The following is a 20,427-nucleotide window of genomic DNA, read 5'->3' as shown; positions in this document are numbered from 1 at the left end:
TAAAAAGAAAGGGTATAAAACCTGTAAACATTAAGAAGGGGTGTGCCTACTGCTTCTAGAGGCACCCATCTTTGCAAAGGTGTATTTTGAAATAATAAATTAATTCAGAATTGTTTCACCAAATCTGGTTTCATACGTTCTTTTTGTTATCTGGGGGCTATTTATAACAAGAGAGATGGTTAAATATCACCTCAGTTAGGGTAGGAGTCTGGTCTACAGGCTCAAAAACAAACAAACAATGCTCACATTTAATTTAATGCTAGGAAGCTGGTTTCTCACTTGAAAAGTCTGAAATGGTACATCGTGTAGTATATCTCAAATCTGTTCCTTATTAAAAACCACTGAAACAACCAAATATATGACATTTCTATTTTGGAGAGACTCACATTTTCTCTGAAACTCCTGTTGTAATCACCAGGCACAGGCATGATTTTTATGAGTGTTCTGTCTGATCTGCAGTATGAGTAATTGTTAGATGAAATAAATTATCATATCCATACTACTTAGCTAATTGTACTGTAATTTGCTTGCACTCTAAAACAGTTTTGGAAAATAAAGTCAGCCAACTATTGCTGCGCTCCTCCGGGGTCTTCCTGCAGGGGCAGTGACATGGAGGGGAGAGGAGAAGCGGCTGCAGAGACAACAGCCAATGCCAGATGGCTGTCTACGGAGCCGCGTTTCAGGTTAAAAATCTTTTTTTGGCTTTTTTCTTTTTGTACCGGCCGCTGCTGCTCCACAGGAGAAGCAGCAGCGGCTGGACAGCGTTTGTATTAGCGGCTGCAGGTGGCGAGGGGGTTGTTGTGCCCGAGAGGGGGGGTAGGGGCTTTGGTGATGCGCCAGGGGGAGGGTCTTGGGTGATGCGTCGAGGGGGGGTAGGGGCTTGGGTGTTGCGCCTGGGGGGGGGGGGGGCACTGAGAGCTGATTGGTAGGCAGGGGGAGGAGTAGGGAAACACGCTCCGTGTGTTTCCCTACTCCTCCCCCTGCCTGGCTCATGGTTTTGCAGAGCAGGGGCTTGGGTGTTGCGCCGAGAGGGGGGCATTGACAGCTGTTTCCCAGGCAGGGGGAGGAGTAGGGAAACACGCGGAGCGTGTTTCCCTACTCCTCCCCTTGCCTTGGAATCAACTGTCAGTGACATCACTGACGTCAGAGCATTCTAAGCTGCCTAGCAGACCACCTCCGAGGGAGCCACGGTGCCAAGCACATTAGAACGTTGGAGGTGAGAATTATTATATAGGATGACAGGGCAATAAAGGGTGGCACTATATGTTAAGGATTGTATAGAGTCAGAAGTAAACAAGGAACAAACCCTGCATCTAATATGCATTATTACTCTCATACGCAGGCACAAAAGAGAGGGAAAACAGTATACAAGTACAACAAGGTAAACAAAAAAAGAAGCAAACACTGGGCCTTCAGGATTGAGAAAAAATGGAGTCCTTTAATATCACAGATACCCGACACGGGCCGTGTTTCGGCGTACAGCCGCCTGCATCAGGGGTCAATAAACTCCTATTGGTCAATTTGCAAACTGCAGCGCAAGAGGTAAGTGAAACAATCGGGGTAAAACTCCCGTTGTTTTAACAGCTCGTCTCTGTTCAGAAAAACGCCTCCAATACTTTTGGCGGTTGTTAGTATTGGAGGCGTTTTTCTGAACAGAGACGAGCTGTTAAAACAACGGGAGTTTTACCCCGATTGTTTCACTTACCTCTTGCGCTGCAGTTTGCAAATTGACCGATAGGAGTTTATTGACCCCTGATGCAGGTGGCTGTACGCCGAAACACGGCCCGTGTCGGGTATCTGTGATATTAAAGGACTCCATTTTTTCTCAATCCTGAAGGCCCAGTGTTTGCTTCTTTTTTTATTACTCTCATAAGCATAACACAAGACTAAGATATTTAAAATATTTATTAATGTTCATACCAAGTTAAAAGGCTACCATAAACTGCACAAAGCAACAGCATCTGACTCATCTGAATTATAATCATTGCACAGTTCAACATCACAAAAATATAATATATGTACCAATGATGTACTTCTCTCAAAAATAAGAATAGAAATCTATAAGAACAGGGTCCAATATAGACCACGGGGCTCATTTTCAAAAGAGAAAAATGTCCAAAACGTTTCATGAAGTACCATTTGGACGTTTTTCTTCTCAAAATGTCCAAATTTGCATTTTCGAAACCTATTTTGTAGACTTCTGCAGTGCATTCAAATCACAAGGGGGGGGGCGTGTCAGGGGTGTTTTGAAGGCAGGATTAGGGTGTGCCTAACATTTGGATGTTTTACAGCCATAATGAAACAAAACAAACTACGATGTTTTGGTCTAGACCTGTTTTCGGAATGAATAAGGCACAAAAAGGTGCGCTAAATGACCAGATGACCACTGGATGGAATCAGGGGTGACCCCCCCCCCCCCAAATCCCCACCCCCAGTGGTCACTGACCCCCCCTCCCACCCCCATAAATGTGAAGAAAAATATGACTTACTAGCCTTTATGAAAGCCTCAGATGTTAAAGTCAGGTCTATTAGAGCAGCATGCAGGTCCCCGGAGCAGTGTAGGAGTCGGTGCAGTGCACTATGGAGTGGGGAACCCAAGTCCATATATAGATGCCCCCTTCACCCATAAGGGCTATTGTAGTGATGTACAGTGGGGGACAGTGGGTTTTGGAGGGCTAAGGGGACAAGAAATTTGGAGTGGAGGAGTGGCCTAGTAGTTAGAGTACCGGTCTTGCAATCCAGAGGTGGTCGGTTCAAATCCCACTGCTGTTCCTTGTGATCTTGGGCAAGTCATTTAACCCTCCATTGCCTCAGGTACAAACAGATTGTGAGCCCTCCTGGGACAGAGAAATATCCAGTGTACCTGAATGTAACTCACCTTGAGCTACTACTGAAAAAAAAGGTGTGAGCAAAATCCAAATAAATAAGAAAAGGGAACAAAAGGTAAGATGTGTACCTGGGAGTATTTTTATGAAGTACACAGACGTACCCTCTAGGGTACCCCATTGCTCTCCTGGGATGTCTGGAGGACCAGTCTACTAAAAATGCTGGCTCGTCGTACATCTCAATGGCATGAATCTCTACGTTTTGCACTTATTCATTTTTTTTTTCCAAAAATGGACCAAAAAACAAAACATGAGTGGGAGAGGGTTGGTGACCACTGGGGGAGTAAGGGGAGGTCATCCCCGATTCCCTCCGGTGGTCATTTGGTGAGTTGGGGCTCCTTTTTTAAGCTTGGTTGTGAAAAAAAAGGGACCAAGTAAAGCCGGCGAAATACTCGTCAAGCCTGGCTTTTTTTTTTCATTATCGGGCAAAGCTGGCCATCTGGTGAGCACGCCCCTGTCCCGCCCCCCTTGATGTGGCTCCGTGACGGAAAGCAGTTGAATCCGGCCAAAATTGGCTTTCGATTATACCGATTTGGCCGGGTTCAGGAGATCGCCGGCCATTTCCAGATTTGTGTCAGAAGATGGCCGGCGATCACTTTCGAAAATGAGCTGGCTTGCCACCTTATACGTTCTATTTTTTTTTTTTCATTTGAAACAAAGAATGGTTCTACTTTTTGGGATCCTGTTGGGTGCTCGTGAACTAGACTGGCCACGAGCATGGTTTGATCAGCCTTTGGTCCAATGCAGTAGGCACATCTTATTTTTTTCTAGCAAGCTCTCCAGACATTGCTCTAGCACTGCATGATGCAAGCCACATAATCCCTGCATGTGTCAATCCAGACAATATACAAAAATGTGTTTCCTATTTTAAAGTCAGAAAAGTATTCAAGGCTTGTGCCACTTTCATAAAAAGTGATAAAAAAAAAAAAGTTAGAGCAGCTGAATGAAGGTGTCAGACAAATAATTGGGAGAAAGTGAATAATGTTTTGATCCAAGGCTCACAGATAACACTGTAGTGGTTATTTTGTTTGGCTCTTATGAAAGTATTATCTATTCTGGCTTTGTTTTCCTGTTCTTTGCAGCGTACCACACCAGTGATCTGTAAAATTGAAAATGTCACTGGACTGGTTTGCTATAGGGGAGAGACGGGAAGCACTGAAGCAGTAGAAAGTTAAATTATACTTATTGCCATAAATAGTATTGTTAAACTAACAGTTTGTGAAATTAGTTTCATAGTTTTTGTATATGATTAATTACAATTCTTGAAAACACAGTCTGCTAGGTTAGGGGGCAAAAGAAACATACCCACTTTGTTGAGTATGTTTATGAAGCTCCTGCTTGTAGCTCTTTTCTCTGCTGCTAAAGTGTTGTGAGCTTTTAGACTGGTGATCCTCCATGCCAGTCCTAAGACCAGAAATAGGTCTGGTTTTCAGAGTTTACAAAATACTCATGTTAACTTGGTTCTTTAACCAAGTATATGCAAACACAGCATGGACATCTTGAAAAAAAAAAGCGAAGATACTTACCTGTAGCAGGTATTCTCCAAGGGCAGCAAGCTTCATTTCTCACAAGTGGGTGACGCCAATTCGTGTTGCACGGTCCAGCATTTTGCCAAAGTAAAAGGTAGAGCTTGCTCCACCATGCATGCATGAGTGCCTTCCTGCCTGTCACACGAACACGGTCTCCTCAGTTTAATACTAAAGCAAAAAATAAACAAAAATAACCAAGGAGATAACTCCAAGGTGAGATGGGCAGGATTGTGAAAATATGAAGCCTGCTGTCCTCAGAGAATGCATGCTACAGGTAAGTAAGTATCTTCGCTTTCTCTGAGGACAAACAGGCCTATAGTTCTCACAAGTGGGGAATCCCTAGCTACCAGGCTCATTGAAAACAACAACCAGAGGTCAACTGGGCCTCGCAACGGCAAGGACGTACTACAGATTAACCTGAAACTATATACAGTCTGAATGAGAGTGAAGAATGGAACAGAATAAAATGGGCCTAGGAGGGTGGAGTTGGATTCTAGACCCCAAATAGCTTCTGCAATACTGACTGCCCGAACTGACTGTCACGTAGGGTATCCTGCTCTAAGCAGCAGTGTGATGTGAATGTGTGGACTGAAGACCACATCACAGCCTTGCAAATTTCTTCAATTGAGAGCCAACTGAGGGTGTATACGAGACAGACTATTTGAAATACCCACCGGTCGGAGGTTATAAGAGGCCACCTTTGGTGAAAAAAATTTAGCCTCCCCCCGACCAGCAAGTCATCTGGGGCAGACACTTTTACTGCATCTACGCTCTGCTGGAGCCAGTCAAAAGCTCGTCCCTTGCTTTGACTAGGGAGCAGTAGGGACCTTAGGCACACGCTGTCAATGTGAACGAGCACGCTGGGCCTGAGTAGATTGACAAGCCAAAGGAGTGTGTCTACATCTAGAATAGTAGTAGAGACCGCTCCATGACTTGCCAAAACCCCTCCTAGATGAGGAGGTTGATGCAGAAAGCGCCCGGCAGGAGACAGAAGAAAAGGTATCAGTGTGTTTCTTGATTTGGTCAGCAACTTCCTCAACCTTCTCTCCAAAAACGTTATCCCCCCGGCAACGAGCATCCGCCAACCTCTGCTGAGCAGAATGCTCCAAGTCAGAAACAAGCAGTCATAAGAGTATGCACATTGCTATACTTTGAGCAGAGATCCTGGATGCCACATCAAAAGTATCGTAACTGCCCCTGGCCAAGAACTTTCAACACGCCTTCTGCAGCTTGACCAACTGGCAAAAAAGCTCAGCCTGCTCCGGAGGGAGCGTATCCATCAAGTGTGACAGCTGTCTCACCGAGTTTTGTACGTAAATGCTCATGAAGAGCTAAGACTGTATACAGGAGATGAGCATTGAAACCTGGTACATTTTCCTTCCAAAAGAATCCGGGGTTCTAGCTTCTCTGCCTGGGGGCGCCGAGGCATAGTCCTAGTACTCCTGGCTCTTTTGATAGTGGACTCCACCACCAAGAAATCGTGAGGCAACCGAGGCCTAACAAACTCAGGTTCGCTAGGGATCTGATACTGAGTGTCTATCTTCTTGGGCAAGACAGGGACCGAGGATTTCCTTGAGTACCTCGTGGAGGGGTGAGGTCACAGCCTCCTTAGGAGTAGATGTATAGTCAAGGACCTTGAGCATCTTGGCCCTGGGCTCATCCTCCAACTCTAAAGGAAATGGAATGGCATCAGCCATTTGTTTGACAAAAGATGGGAATGAAAGGCTCTCCGGTGGAGACCGTCTCCTTTCAGCTGGTGGGGCACTGTACAGAAAAAAAAAGAACAGCAAAAAACTAGCGAGATCAACACGACGCTCCCAAGACACCGTGGGTACGAGTAATAAAATGTTTTATTAAATGAAAATTAAAAAAGACTCGACACGGAGCCATGTTTCGGTGAAAAACACCTGCTTCAGAAGTCTACAAGTCAAAAGAGGTATACACAATTATAATACATTCAAATAAATAGAACCTAGAACAGTCATATAAATAGCAGTACACAAAAATGAATAAAACTTAAGAACAATCATATAAATGGTAATGACTGAAAATAAGGTTGTTTTTTTAAAAAAGAGACATAAAAACCATGCATTGAAAAGATAAACATCCAAAGAAACTGTAAATCACATGACTAATAAGATGAAATTAAAGAAACTCTAAAATGGACCATGAAATAAATAACAGTATAAAATTGTAAAAAAACCGGAATGTCTCTGTTTTTTTTTAAAAACCTTATTATCAGTCATTACCCATGTAGAGTCTTTTTTAATATTCATTTAATAAAACATTTTATTACTCGTACCCAGTGCTTTTTTTGTAGGAAAAAAGGTGCCGGTACTTATTATGGGCGGGGTCACCACATATGGCTCCACCCGTATGATAGCTAAACCCACATTAGCCACACCCATTATACCAGCCATGGCGCATATAAACAGACATCATTGAAAATATTATACTAGTGCAGGAGAAAAAAATAACGTGATTGTTTTCATTATAAATAATTTCTGTAATATGTTACAGCTCCAGTATACCCAGTGCAAAATAAGACAGCAGATGTAAATTCTCAAACTGGACATATTCCAAATACTAAAATGAAAATAAAATGATTTTTTCTACTTTTGTTGTCTGGTGACTGTTTTTCTATCCATATTGGTCCCAGTCTCTGATTCTGCTGCTCTCTATTCCCTTAACTCCGTTTCCAGGGCTTCCTTTCCATATATTTCTTTACTTTCCTCCTTTCTTCTTCATTTCTTGCCCTACATCCATAAGTAAAAGCTGGGTCCTCCTCTGTGGAACTGACTGGAGGAGGTATAACGTGGATCCAGCTTTTGCCTATTTTCTCCATCCATGTGCAGTTTTTCTCCTCTGTTCCCTTTCCCCTCATCTCCATCCATGTGTATCTTCTTCTTTTTCCTCTCCTGCCCTCCATCCATGTCCATCATTTCTCCTCTCTTCCTTCCCCTGTATCCATATAAAGCAATAATTCTCTCTCCCCTCTCCTCCATCCAAGTCTAGTATTTCTCCTCTCTTCCCGCCAACCCCTCCATCCATCCATGTCCAGCAATTCTCCTCTATCTCCTGCTCCCCTCTCCATCCATTTCCAGCATTTCTCCTCTCTTCCCTGCTCTCCAATCCATGTGCATCTCCTTCCTCTCTTCCTTCCCCTCCATCCATGGCCAACGATTTTCCTCTCTCCCCTCCATGTCCAGCAATTCTCTTATCCCTGCCCTCCCCCCATCCATGTCCAGCAATTCTCTCGTCCCTGCCCTCCCCTCCCATCCATGTCCAGCAATTCTCTCTTCCCTGCCCTCCCCTCCTCTCGATGTTCAGCAATTCTCTCTTCCCTGCCCTCCCCTGATGTCCAGCGATTCTCCTCTCTCCCCTGCCATCGATGTCCAGTGATTCTCCTCTCTCCCCTGCCCTCCCCTCTCCTATGTCCAGCGATTCTTCTTCCCCCAGCCCATCCTCCTTCTCCACTGCCTGCAAGCGAAGTGTTAGAAAGGCTGCCAGCGTCGGACTCAGCAGCGCGTACGATGCAGCGATTGAGAGAGGCTGGCAGCATCGGAGCTTCCCTCTGTGAGTCCCGCCTACATTGTTTCAACTTCCTGTTTCCGCATAGGCGGGACTCGCAGAGGGAAGCTATGATGCTGCCAGCCTCTCTCAATCGCTGCCTGCACCGTTCATGCTGTCAAGTCCGACGTAGTAGTAAGTAGGGGAGTGAGAGGAAGGGTGCAGGACTCGCCAGGGGGAAAAAAAGGTGCCAGTACGTCGTACCGGTGCGTACCGGCACAAAAAAAGCCCTGCTCGTACCCATGGTGTCTTGGGAGTGTCGTGTTGATCTCGCTACTTTTTTGTTGTTCTTCTATTTTTATCTATGTAGCGGATCCAGTTTCTCCACTCTTTGTTGGTTTTTGTTTTCTCCTTTACAGAAAAAAAGAAGGGAAGAACCAGACTGGAGTCAAGGCCTAAAAAACAGTCCTATGATGTTGAAAAACAAGGAAACTTAAACCCAGGCAAAATACAACTAAGAAAATAAAGGCCGGGTTTAAATGGAAAAAAATAAGAAAAACACAACAAAAATTAAGGGAAAAAAAATAGCCGAAAGGCATCAAAAGCTCTTTTGAACTGGGTGAGCGAGGAGAGGCTGAAAAAGCACACCTTCTCCTCACGCGGAAAAAAAAGAGAACTGAGATTGTGTTTACGTGACAGGCGAGAAGGCACTCACAAATGTGAGGTGGAGTGTAGCTTGCACTCCTCAAAGCTCTACTTTTTACTTTGGCAAAATGTTGGGCCGGGCCACACGGATCAGCGTCGGCCACTTGTGAGAATATTAGAGCCTGCTTGTCCCCAGAGAAACATATTTCTGCAGCAAATAAGGACTGGTGCTGGTAACACCAGGTTTTAAAAACTCACTTGCTCACAAGAAAAGAAGATCAAATCTCTTTCCAAGTTCTAATCCAGCTCTTACTCTGTGATAACTAATCTCAAAAGCCAAAATGTACCAAAACTCATTATGTAAAACTTTTTCTTCACCCATTCGAATGAATTCAAAAGGAGCCTATGATTGCATGCCAAATTGGTTATTATAGCGCACAACATGACTCTAGCAAGAAGAAAATAGATTTCATGCAGAATTTGACAAGCAGGAAGACCTAAACCAGGGGGACCAACTTTTCAGAAGACATATGAAATTTCAAATCACTAAGAGGACTAGAGTAGGAGAATAGGCGAAGCCCCCGTGGAGATTTGCCAAGTGTGTTGGGGTAGCATAATCATCTTTGAGGTCTGGCCAGACAGTCAATAAAGTGAATGCTACATACCTGTAGAAGGTATTCTCCGAGGACAGCAGGCTGATTGTTCTCACTGATAGGGTGACGTCCACAGCAGCCCCTCCAATCGGAATCTTCACTAGCAAAAGCCTTTGCTAGCCCTCGCGCGCCGATGCGCATGCGCGGCCGTCTTCCCGCCCGAAACCGGCTCGTGCCGGCCAGTCTCATATGTAGCAAGACAAAGACTAGGGAAGACACAACTCCAAAGGGGAGGCGGGCGGGTTTGTGAGAACAATCAGCCTGCTGTCCTTGGAGAATACCTTCTACAGGTATGTAGCATTCGCTTTCTCCGAGGACAAGCAGGCTGCTTGTTCTCACTGATGGGGTATCCCTAGCCCCCAGGCTCACTCAAAACAACAACCATGGTCAATTGGGCCTCGCAACGGCGAGGACATAACTGAGATTGACCTAAAAAATTTACCAACTAACTGAGAGTGCAGCCTGGAACAGAACAAACATGGGCCTAGGGGGGTGGAGTTGGATTCTAAACCCCGAACAGATTCTGAAGCACTGACTGCCCGAACCGACTGTCACGTCGGGTATCCTGCTGCAGGCAGTAATGAGATGTGAATGTGTGGACAGATGACCACATCGCAGCTTTGCAAATCTCTTCAATAGTGGCTGACTTCAAGTGGGCTACCGACGCTGCCATGGCTCTAACATTATGAGCCGTGACATGACCCTCAAGAGCCAGCCCAGCCTGGGCGTAAGTGAAGGAAATGCAATCTGCTAGCCAATTGGATAAGGTGCGTTTTCCCACAGCCACTCCCCTCCTGTTGGGATCAAAAGAAACAAACAATTGGGCGGACTGTCTGTTGGGCTGTGTCCGCTCCAGATAGAAGGCCAATGCTCTTTTGCAGTCCAATGTGTGCAGCTGATGTTCAGCAGGGCAGGAATGAGGACGGGGAAAGAATGTTGGCAAGACAATTGACTGGTTCAGATGGAACTCCGACACAACCTTTGGCAGAAACTTAGGGTGAGTGCGGAGGACTACTCTGTTATGATGAAATTTGGTGTAAGGGGCCTGGGCTACCAGGGCCTGAAGCTCACTGGCTCTACGAGCTGAAGTAACTGCCACCAAGAAAATGACCTTCCAGGTCAAGTACTTCAGATGGCAGGAATCCAGTGGCTCAAAAGGAGGTTTCATCAGCTGGGTGAGAATGACATTGAGATCCCATGACACTGTAGGAGGCTTGACAGGGGGCTTTGACAAAAGCAAACCTCTCATGAAGCGAACAACTAAAGGCTGTCCTGAGATCGGCTTACCTTCCACACGGTAATGGTATGCACTGATTGCACTAAGGTGAACCCTTACAGAGTTGGTCTTGAGACCAGACTCGGACAAGTGCAGAAGGTATTCAAGCAGGGTCTGTGTAGGACAAGAGCGAGGATCTAGGGCCTTGCTGTCACACCAGACGGCAAACCTCCTCCACAGAAAGAAGTAACTCCTCTTAGTGGAATCTTTCCTGGAAGCAAGCAAGATGCGGGAGACACCCTCTGACAGACCCAAAGAGGCAAAGTGTACGCTCTCAACATCCAGGCCGTGAGAGCCAGGGACCGGAGGTTGGGATGCAGAAGCGCCCCTTCGTCCTGCGTGATGAGGGTCGGAAAACACTCCAATCTCCACGGTTCTTCGGAGGACAACTCCAGAAGAAAAGGGAACCAGATCTGACGCGGCCAAAAAGGAGCAATCAGAATCATGGTGCCTCGGTCTTGCTTGAGTTTCAACAAAGTCTTCCCCACCAGAGGTATGGGAGGATAAGCATACAGCAGACCCTCCCCCCAATCCAGGAGGAAGGCATCAGATGCCAGTCTGCCGTGGGCCTGAAGCCTGGAACAGAACTGAGGGACTTTGTAGTTGGCTCGAGATGCGAAGAGGTCTACCAAGGGGGTGCCCCACACCTGGAAGATCTGTCGCACTACACGGGAATTGAGCGACCACTCGTGAGGTTGCATAATCCTGCCAGATATGTGGCTTGGAGCACCATGCCGTGACGGCGAGCCCAGAGCCACATGCTGACGGCTTCCTGACACAGGGGGCGAGATCCGGTGCCCCCCTGCTTGTTGACGTAGTACATGGCAACCTGGTTGTCTGTCTGAATTTGGATAATTTGGTGGGACAGCCGATCTCTGAAAGCCTTCAGAGCGTTCCAGATCGCTCGCAACTCCAGAAGATTGATCTGCAGATCGCGTTCCTGGAGGGACCAGCTTCCTTGGGTGTGAAGCCCATCGACATGAGCTCCCCATCCCAGGAGAGACGCATCCGTTGTCAGCACTTTTTGTGGCTGAGGAATTTGGAAAGGACGTCCCAGAGTCAAATTGGACCAAATCGTCCACCAATACAGGGATTTGAGAAAACTCGTGGACAGGTGGATCACGTCTTCTAGATCCCCAGCAGCCTGAAACCACTGGGAAGCTAGGGTCCATTGGGCAGATCTCATGTGAAGGCGGGCCATGGGAGTCACATGAACTGTTGAGGCCATGTGGCCCAGCAATCTCAACATCTGCCGAGCTGTGATCTGCTGTGACGCTCGCACCCGCGAGACGAGGGACAACAAGTTGTTGGCTCTCGCCTCTGGGAGACAGGTGCGAGCCGTCCGAGAATCCAGCAGAGCTCCTATGAATTCGAGTTTCTGCACTGGGAGAAGATGGGACTTTGGATAATTTATCACAAATCCCAGTAGCTCCAGGAGGCAAATAGTCATCTGCATGGACTGCAGGGCTCCTGCCTCGGATGTGTTCTTCACTAGCCAATCGTCGAGATATGGGAACACGTGCACCCCCAGCCTGCGAAGTGCCGCTGCTACTACAGCCAAGCACTTTGTGAACACCCTGGGCGCAGAGGCGAGCCCAAAGGGTAGCACACAGTACTGGAAGTGACGTGTGCCCAGCTGAAATCGCAGATACTGCCTGTGAGCTGGCAGTATCGGGATGTGTGTGTAGGCATCCTTCAAGTCCAGAGAGCATAGCCAATCGTTTTCCTGAATCATGGGAAGAAGGGTGCCCAGGGAAAGCATCCTGAACTTTTCTTTGACCAGATATTTGTTCAGGGCCCTTAGGTCTAGGATGGGACGCATCCCCCCTGTTTTCTTTTCCACAAGGAAGTACCTGGAATAGAATCCCAGCCCTTCCTGCCCGGATGGCACGGGCTCGACCGCATTGGCGCTGAGAAGGGCGGAGAGTTCCTCTGCAAGTACCTGCTTGTGCTGGAAGCTGTAAGACTGAGCTCCCGGTGGACAATTTGGAGGTTTTGAGGCCAAATTGAGGGTGTATCCTTGCCGGACTATTTGAAGAACCCACTGATCGGAGGTTATGAGAGGCCACCTTTGGTGAAAAGCTTTCAACCTCCCTCCGACTGGCAGGTCGTCCGGCACTGACACTTGGATGTCGGCTATGCTCTGCTGGAGCCAGTCAAAAGCTCGTCCCTTGCTTTTGCTGGGGAGCCGAGGGGCCTTGCTGAGGCGCACGCTGCTGACGAGAGCGCGCGCGCTGGGGCTTAGCCTGGGCCGCAGGCTGTCGAGAAGGAGGATTGTACCTACGCTTACCAGAAGAGTAGGGAACAGTCTTCCTTCCCCCAAAAAATCTTCTACCTGTAGAGGTAGAGGCTGAAGGCTGCCGGCGGGAGAACTTGTCGAATGCGGTGTCCCGCTGGTGGAGCTGCGCTACCACCTGTTCGACTTTCTCTCCAAAAATATTATCCGCACGGCAAGGCGAGTCCGCAATCCGCTGCTGGATTCTATTCTCCAGGTCGGAGGCACGCAGCCATGAGAGTCTGCGCATCACCACACCTTGAGCAGCGGCCCTGGACGCAACATCAAAGGTGTCATACACCCCTCTGGCCAGGAATTTCCTGCACGCCTTCAGCTGCCTGACCACCTCCTGAAAAGGCTTGGCTTGCTCAGGGGGGAGCGCATCCACCAAGCCCGCCAACTGCCGCACATTGTTCTGCATGCGTATGCTCGTGTAGAGCTGGTAGGACTGAATTTTGGCCACGAGCATAGAAGAATGGTAGGCCTTCCTCCCAAAGGAGTCCAAGGTTCTAGAGTCCTTGCCCGGGGGCGCCGAAGCATGCTCCCTAGAACTCTTGGCCTTCTTTAGGGCCAAATCCACAACTCCAGAGTCGTGAGGCAACTGAGTGCGCATCAGCTCTGGGTCCCCATGGATCCGGTACTGGGACTCAATCTTCTTGGGAATGTGGGGATTAGTTAATGGCTTGGTCCAGTTCGCCAGCAATGTCTTTTTTAGGACATGATGCATGGGTACTGTGGACGCTTCCTTAGGTGGAGAAGGATAGTCCAGGAGCTCAAACATTTCAGCCCTTGGCTCGTCCTCCACAACCACCGGGAAGGGGATGGCCGTAGACATCTCCCGGACAAAGGAAGTGAAAGACAGACTCTCGGGAGGAGAAAGCTGTCTTTCAGGAGAGGGAGTGGGATCAGAAGGAAGACCCTCAGACTCCTCGTCAGAGAAATATCTGATGTCCTCCTCTTCTTCCCACGAGGCCTCACCCTCGGTGTCAGACACAAGTTCACGAACCTGTGTCTGCAACCGTGCCCGGCTCGACTCCGTGGAACCACGGCCACGGTGGGAGCGTCGAGAGGTAGACTCCCTCGCCCGCACCGGCGAAGCTCCCTCCGCCGACGTAGTCGGGGAGCCTTCCTGGGAGGCGACCGCAGTCGGTACCGCACGCGGCACCGACGCCGGAGACCTCACCCCGGGCGATGGACCAGTCGGCGCCACGCTCGACGGTACCGGTGGCGCAAGCACCCCCGGTACCGGAGGGGTAGGGCGCAACAGCTCTCCCAGGATCTCTGGGAGAACGGCCCGGAGGCTCTCGTTCAGAGCGGCTGCAGAAAAAGGCATGGAGGTCGATGCAGGCGTCGATGTCAGAGTCTGTTCCGGGCGTGGAGGCTGTTCCGGGCTGTCCAGAGTGGAGCGCATCGACACCTCTTGGACAGAGGGTGAGCGGCCCTCTCGGTGCCGATGCCTGCTGGGTGCCGACTCCCTCGGCGACCCAGAGCTCTCGGTGCCGACACGGGAAGGGGACCGGTGACGATGCTTCTTCGATTTTTTGGAACGAAGCACGTCACCGGAGCTTCCCGGCACCGACGAGGAGAACGTAGAATCCAGCCGTCTCTTCCTCGGGGCCGAGGCCGAAGAAGGTCGGTCTCGGGGGGGCTGTACCGCAGGAGCCCTCAGGGTAGGGGGAGACCCATCCGAAGGCTCACCGCCACCAGCAGGGGAATGGACAGCCCTCACCTGCACTCCAGACGAAGCACCACCGTCCAACGACATCAGCAGACGAGGTCCCGGTACCACCGACGTCGATACAGTCGTCTGATGTCTCAGCGCCGATGCAGAGGGTCGATGCCTCGATACACTCGATGCACTGGCGGCCGAGGATGAAGGTCTGGACGCTGAAGACGTCGATGCACTCGATACCCCCGGTGCCGATGCCGACGAAGAGCCCGAGAACAAAATGTTCCACTGGGCTAACCTCGCTACCTGAGTCCGCTTTTGTAAAAGGGAACACAGACTACAGGCCTGAGGGCGGTGCCCAGCCCCCAGACACTGAAGACACGACGCGTGCCTGTCAGTGAGCGAGATTACCCGGGCGCACTGGGTGCACTTCTTGAAACCGCTGGAAGGCTTCGATGTCATGGGCGGAAAAATCACGCTGGCGAGATCAAAACTCAAAATGGCGAAAATTGGCACCACAAAAATAGGGAGAAGAAATTTCGACTGAGGCCTAACTAAGGCCTACCCCGACGACGAAAGAAAACTTACCGGGGCGAAAAGCTCGAAATACGGGAAGGGAAAAACCGAAAAGGGTCTTCCCGAAACACTTTCTCAACTTCTCAGAAGAAACGAGTCGAAAACGACGCGCGAGGTCAACTTTCCGGGGCACGAACGGCGAAACACGACCGTACCGAGTGCGGACAAAAGAAAACTGGCCGGCACGAGCCGGTTTCGGGCGGGAAGACGGCCGCGCATGCGCGGTGCGCATCGGCGCGCGAGGGCTAGCAAAGGCTTTTGCTAGTGAAGATTCCGATTGGAGGGGCTGCCGTGGACGTCACCCTATCAGTGAGAACAAGCAGCCTGCTTGTCCTCGGAGAAATAATATTTTAGGAAATTAAGACAATGTCATAGCCAAAAGAAATTATAATCTGCCTCTCTCCCTTCTCCAACATCTGCCTCCTAAGAGCCTGGAAGGTGGGTGAATGAGAGAGTGTTCCCTCTGCCTCCCTTTCCTTTCTCCTCTTTTGCAGGTGGTGGTTGGGAACCCTGCTGGCATTACCACCGAGTAGGATCATAAAAACAAATACTCAAACCTTGCTCATGGCTGATCCACCTGCAAATCTAGGAAAAGTTTGGCGGGCTAGAAAGTCAGGCTTTGTGTGCTGCACTTGAGCGAAGAGCTGTAAAATTATTTTTAAAGTCTTCCCAGCTTTTTGTTTCTTTAGACCCAAATAGAGTAGTGGATGCCACCAACAAATGCCCATTGTCTAATTGGCCAGTCCAGACAGGTTTCACTCTTGAGAGTCATGTCACAGCTCATAGCATTACTACTACTAATCATTTCTATAGTGCTACTAGATGTACACAGCATTGTACTTGTCATATGCAGGCACTTTCTCTGTCCCCAGAGGGCTCACAATCTAAATTTTTGTACCTGGGGCAATGGAGGGCTAAGTGACTTACCCAAGTTCACAAGGAGCTGTAGTGAGAATTGAACCCAGGTCTCCAGGCTCAAAGCCCGCTGCACTAACCAATAGGCTACTCCTCCACTCCACTTATTGATCAGCCCCCATGGAAGAAATCTGCATTGCTGCAATATGCTGCTGTTTTGGAAAAGAACACCTTACACAATAGTAGGTTTGATGGTGGCATCCACTACTCTAGTAGGGTCTAAAGAAACAAAAAGCTGGGTGGAATTTAAAAATAATTTTAGTCCACTTCAAATATATTTATTTGTTGTTGTTGTGAATATTTGTATACCACAGTTCAATCAATAAGACACATAAATGCAATTTAGAACTAAGGGAACAGAGCAAACAATAAGCAGAACAAAATAAAGCAGAACATACAAACCCAAAACAAAGTGGAAGAATAGACAAAAACCGCAATACAGAAGGGATGAGCATGAAAATTCCACACCATAGACTAAAATTAATTGCATCTTAGGTTCAGGGGTCTCATCCAAAATCATCACAGACTGAAGGGTTATAACACTGCCTTTTACAAAAGCAATGGGAGGGACTACTAAACTGAAGAAAGTCAGCTGATCTCTGCATTAAAATATTTTTCCTGTGCTTTTAGGAACCTCTTATCCACTTTATAGTGGTTATGGAATTGAATGAGGCAGTTTCTCTGGGCTCACAACAACATGCATCTGCAGTCCTTGTATACTCAGAGATAGAGACTGCAAGGTTTCAAATCTGTTACACTAGTGTTTCCCAAGTTGGTCCTGGAGCACCCCCCCCCCCCTGCTAGTCAGGTTTTCAGGATATCCACAAGGGATATGCATGAAGTCAATCTGCATACACTGCAAATCTTTCATGCATATTCATTGTGGATATCCAGAAAACCTGACTGTCAAGGGGTTACTCCAGGACTGTCTGCGTTACACAAAAGTGGAAACAACAAACTGCTAAATGTGGGAAGGGCCACATAGGTTCAGAATGTTTCTCTATTTCTGGGAAAGTTGTTCTGATTGTGTACCCAATTCAATCCTGCTTGTTGACCAAGAAAATATGACTTCATAAGGAAATTTATTATCCTTGTCACACATTTCATGCCATATCACCATGGCTATTCTTTCTATCATGTTGCCCCTTGAGCACATTGTCACCGACACCCTAAAGTACAATATCTCAAATCAGAAAGCTGTCAAACTATTTTTTTGTTCAGATGAAAATCTGCTTGAAACAATTTAATAATGGATGATATGGGGACTAATAAAGACAAAACTCTCACTCTCAGAATAATCATCTCTACTGCTAACACTGGCATGAAGGATTATGCATTTGAAATAGCTACTGTGCTTTTGAATGACAATTACTGGGGGAAACAGACTGTTCATTTTTTTTCTATGCACTTCTAGCTATGCCACCACTGCCAATGTTTTGTCAACACACTCCCAAAAACAGTTACAGTGCCATCTAGTGGAATTAGGTTGGAAACAGCCTAGAAGAAAAAAAAAGGCAGGCTAACAAAGTCTCTACAGGACTTTTAGAATTTGTAAGGAAGTCAAGAAGTACCACAGCATTTTCTTCACTTTCTGTCCACAGAAAAAGTGCTCAGTGCATCTGACTCAGGTTCATATACTGTAGCTGGCAAACTTGGCACTTCAGCAGGACAGAGAATTCTGAACATTGGTTAAACTCACTAGATTATAAAAATTTCACCAGAACTGGAAAGAATTTATAATTTACAGTACTAAAGAGCAGAATCCATGGACCAAGCAAACAAAAACTGTACATAAAATGTCCTTACCTACAGGCATTAATGTAATCTTTTCTGTGTTCCAGAAGAAAATCTTTCAACTTCCCAATGTTAATAATCTAAATAAAAACAAACTAATGTTAATCACAGAGACCATAATTTTTATTGCACCCACCAATAACTTTTCCCTGTGAGCCCTGTACAAATTTATAGAGGACTGATTTCAAATTGAAATTTTCAATACTTTTTGTACACATCTAAAAATCAAGAAACTGTCCACATTTGTGACTAGTGATGTGGTAGCCTTTTTAGTCCATGTTTTGTTTTACTTATATTTATTAGCATTTGTGACAAAATCTATCCATGAATTCTAGTTTGTTTTATTTTGACTGGCAATGTCCATCTATTTCCTCCAATCTCCCACACAATTTGAAGCTCATACCACCTTATTGAAAGCTGCAATCTGCACTTTCATGCAGTTATTTGGTGTTGAATCTACCATCCCCAATGTTTATTTGGAAAGGAATAACGGCAACATGCTAAAGAAGGTGCACAGAGCCTAACAAACGCCAGGCATAGCCCATGCTTGTTCCATGCTATGCACACATGGGCCGAAGCTCTGAACCAAACACGGGCACTAGAGGCGATTAGCACCGGACTAATGCCTGCATTAGTGAGCACAGAATGCTCAGAGTTTCTAGCGCAGGAGACAACATGCGCGCCAAAGATTACCACAAATTGCATGCTAATGTAATCAAATGGATGTTAATGAGATCATTTCCTATTCCCTCCCAATGCTCAGAGAACAGTGCACAAAACAAAGCCACCTTAACACTAAAAAAAAAAAAAAAAAAACACCACCAGCTTGGTGCAGGTGTCAAGGTGTTTGAAGAGAGAATTTCTCATTTATTTTTTTTAGATTTTGCTCACACCTTTTTCAGTAGTAGCTCAAGGTGAGTTACATTCAGGTACTCTGGATATTTCTCTGTCCCTGGGGGGGCTCACAATCTAAGTTTGTACCTGAGGCAATGGAGGGTTAAGTGACTTGCCCAAGATCACAAGGAGCAGCAGTGGGATTTGAACTGACCACCTGTGGATTGCAAGACGGGTGCTCTAACCACTAGGCTACTCCTCCACTCCTCATGATTCCTTCTTTAAAATCTACCAGTTTTATATATTATTTGGAGGCAGAAAGAAGCCTGTGCAAGCCCCTAAGAACTGGTAGTGAGAGACAAACGTGTGCAAGCACACATTGGCACCTGTTTCCTGCGTTTAAAAATATAAGCCTTCCAAGAAAAAAACATTTTGAAATGCTTATATTTAAAGGCTCAGAAAACAGATGCCAATGTGTGTATCACTTTTAGGTTTGCCTTACCGCAAAACTCTTCTGCATATGCACCAAGCAAGTTCTTCCCTTGCTTTTGGTTTCACAACGCACATAAAATTTGAATTACCATTTCCTTTCAGCATTGGGGAACTAGGATTCTGCGCTGTTCCAGATGTATGGTTTCTATGCTGCTGATTTACCGCAGGAGTTCTGAGCATTGGCCCATTAGCACGTGCAATAGCGTGCACTCAGTGTCAAGCCAGAGCCATGTTATCACAGTTAGGCATTACGAGGCCCTTTTACTAAACCGCGGCAAAAAGTGGCCAGCGGCAGTGCGAACGCGTCTTTTGAGCACTTGCTGGGCCATTTTTTTTTTTACTGCATCCTGAAAAAAGGGCCTTTTTAAGGAGCAGAAAAATGGACGTGCGGCAAAATGAAAACCAGCGCGCTTCCATTTTTGGCCTGAGACCTTACCACTACCCACTGACTTAGCGGTAAGGTCTCACGTGCTACCTGGGCGGTAAGCATGCAGCGCACACCCACTGCCGTTTACCACCAGGTAAGCGCCCCACAGTAGAAAATAGAAAATATTGTGCTTTTGGTGCACGCCAAATTCAGAATTACCGTCTGGGGCATGTGGTAGCCGGGTAGTAATGTAAATTTGGTGCGTGCTGGATGCACGTAGGCCCTTACGTGCCTTTGCAAAAGGGTCCCTAAATTATGCACTAACCCCCAAATTCTATAAATGGCACCCAAAGTTAAGCACGCAGTTATAGAATAGGACCAGTAATATATATTATATATATGAATGACACTAAATTGGTGATAATTATCAATAATTGGCATTATCAAGCACTAATTGGCACTAATTTGTCATTACATGCGTAACAAACGTAATCCCTAATCCATAAACAGAGTACCAGACTTCTCTAACATGTAAATGCAAAGAGGTACTAAAGTGGGAGAAGCATGGGCATGTCAAGGGCGTTCTATTCTTGCACATACTTTATAGAATAGTTCAATGCCACCGTGTGTGCCAGCCAAAGACATGGCACTAGCCAATATAACATATCATTTGATATCTTTATTGAATATTATTCCTTTGCACCATTTCCCCAGTTTAAAGCTAAGTAATTTTAATATTAGTATTGAAAGAACTAACATGAAATAAAGATATTGAATGATATAAGTTACATTGGCTAATAGAGCAAGTGATTATGGACTGATGAGGAAGTACAATGACTGACTCCTGTTTTGGGACTCATATCACTGAGCAAAGTTTGACCAGCTTATTTTCCTGGACGGTGAAAAATATTATAAGAGTTAATAGAGGATTTATGTATAGAAAATATAGTTTTTGACTATTATCCACTATTTTGGACATTTTAGTCATTTTTTGGATTACTGCTACT

General features: G+C 46.8%; 1 protein-coding gene across 1 annotated transcript in view; it reads right to left on the bottom strand.

The window, feature by feature from the left end:
* The window catches only part of STX18 (syntaxin 18), a 157,030-nt gene that overhangs the window by 107,032 nt on the left and 29,571 nt on the right, over window positions 1–20,427 (bottom strand). The window contains exon 2 of the mRNA XM_030191179.1: window positions 17,740–17,807. Within this exon, the coding sequence (XP_030047039.1) occupies window positions 17,740–17,807 (68 nt within the window). The remainder of the gene's footprint in view (window positions 1–17,739; window positions 17,808–20,427) is intronic.

This window comes from Microcaecilia unicolor, chromosome 2 (genome assembly GCF_901765095.1).
Source record: "Microcaecilia unicolor chromosome 2, aMicUni1.1, whole genome shotgun sequence".
Lineage (NCBI taxonomy): Eukaryota > Metazoa > Chordata > Amphibia > Gymnophiona > Siphonopidae > Microcaecilia > Microcaecilia unicolor.
The sequence above is the reverse complement of the archived record's forward strand: the minus strand, read 5'-3'. Positions and strand labels throughout refer to the sequence as shown.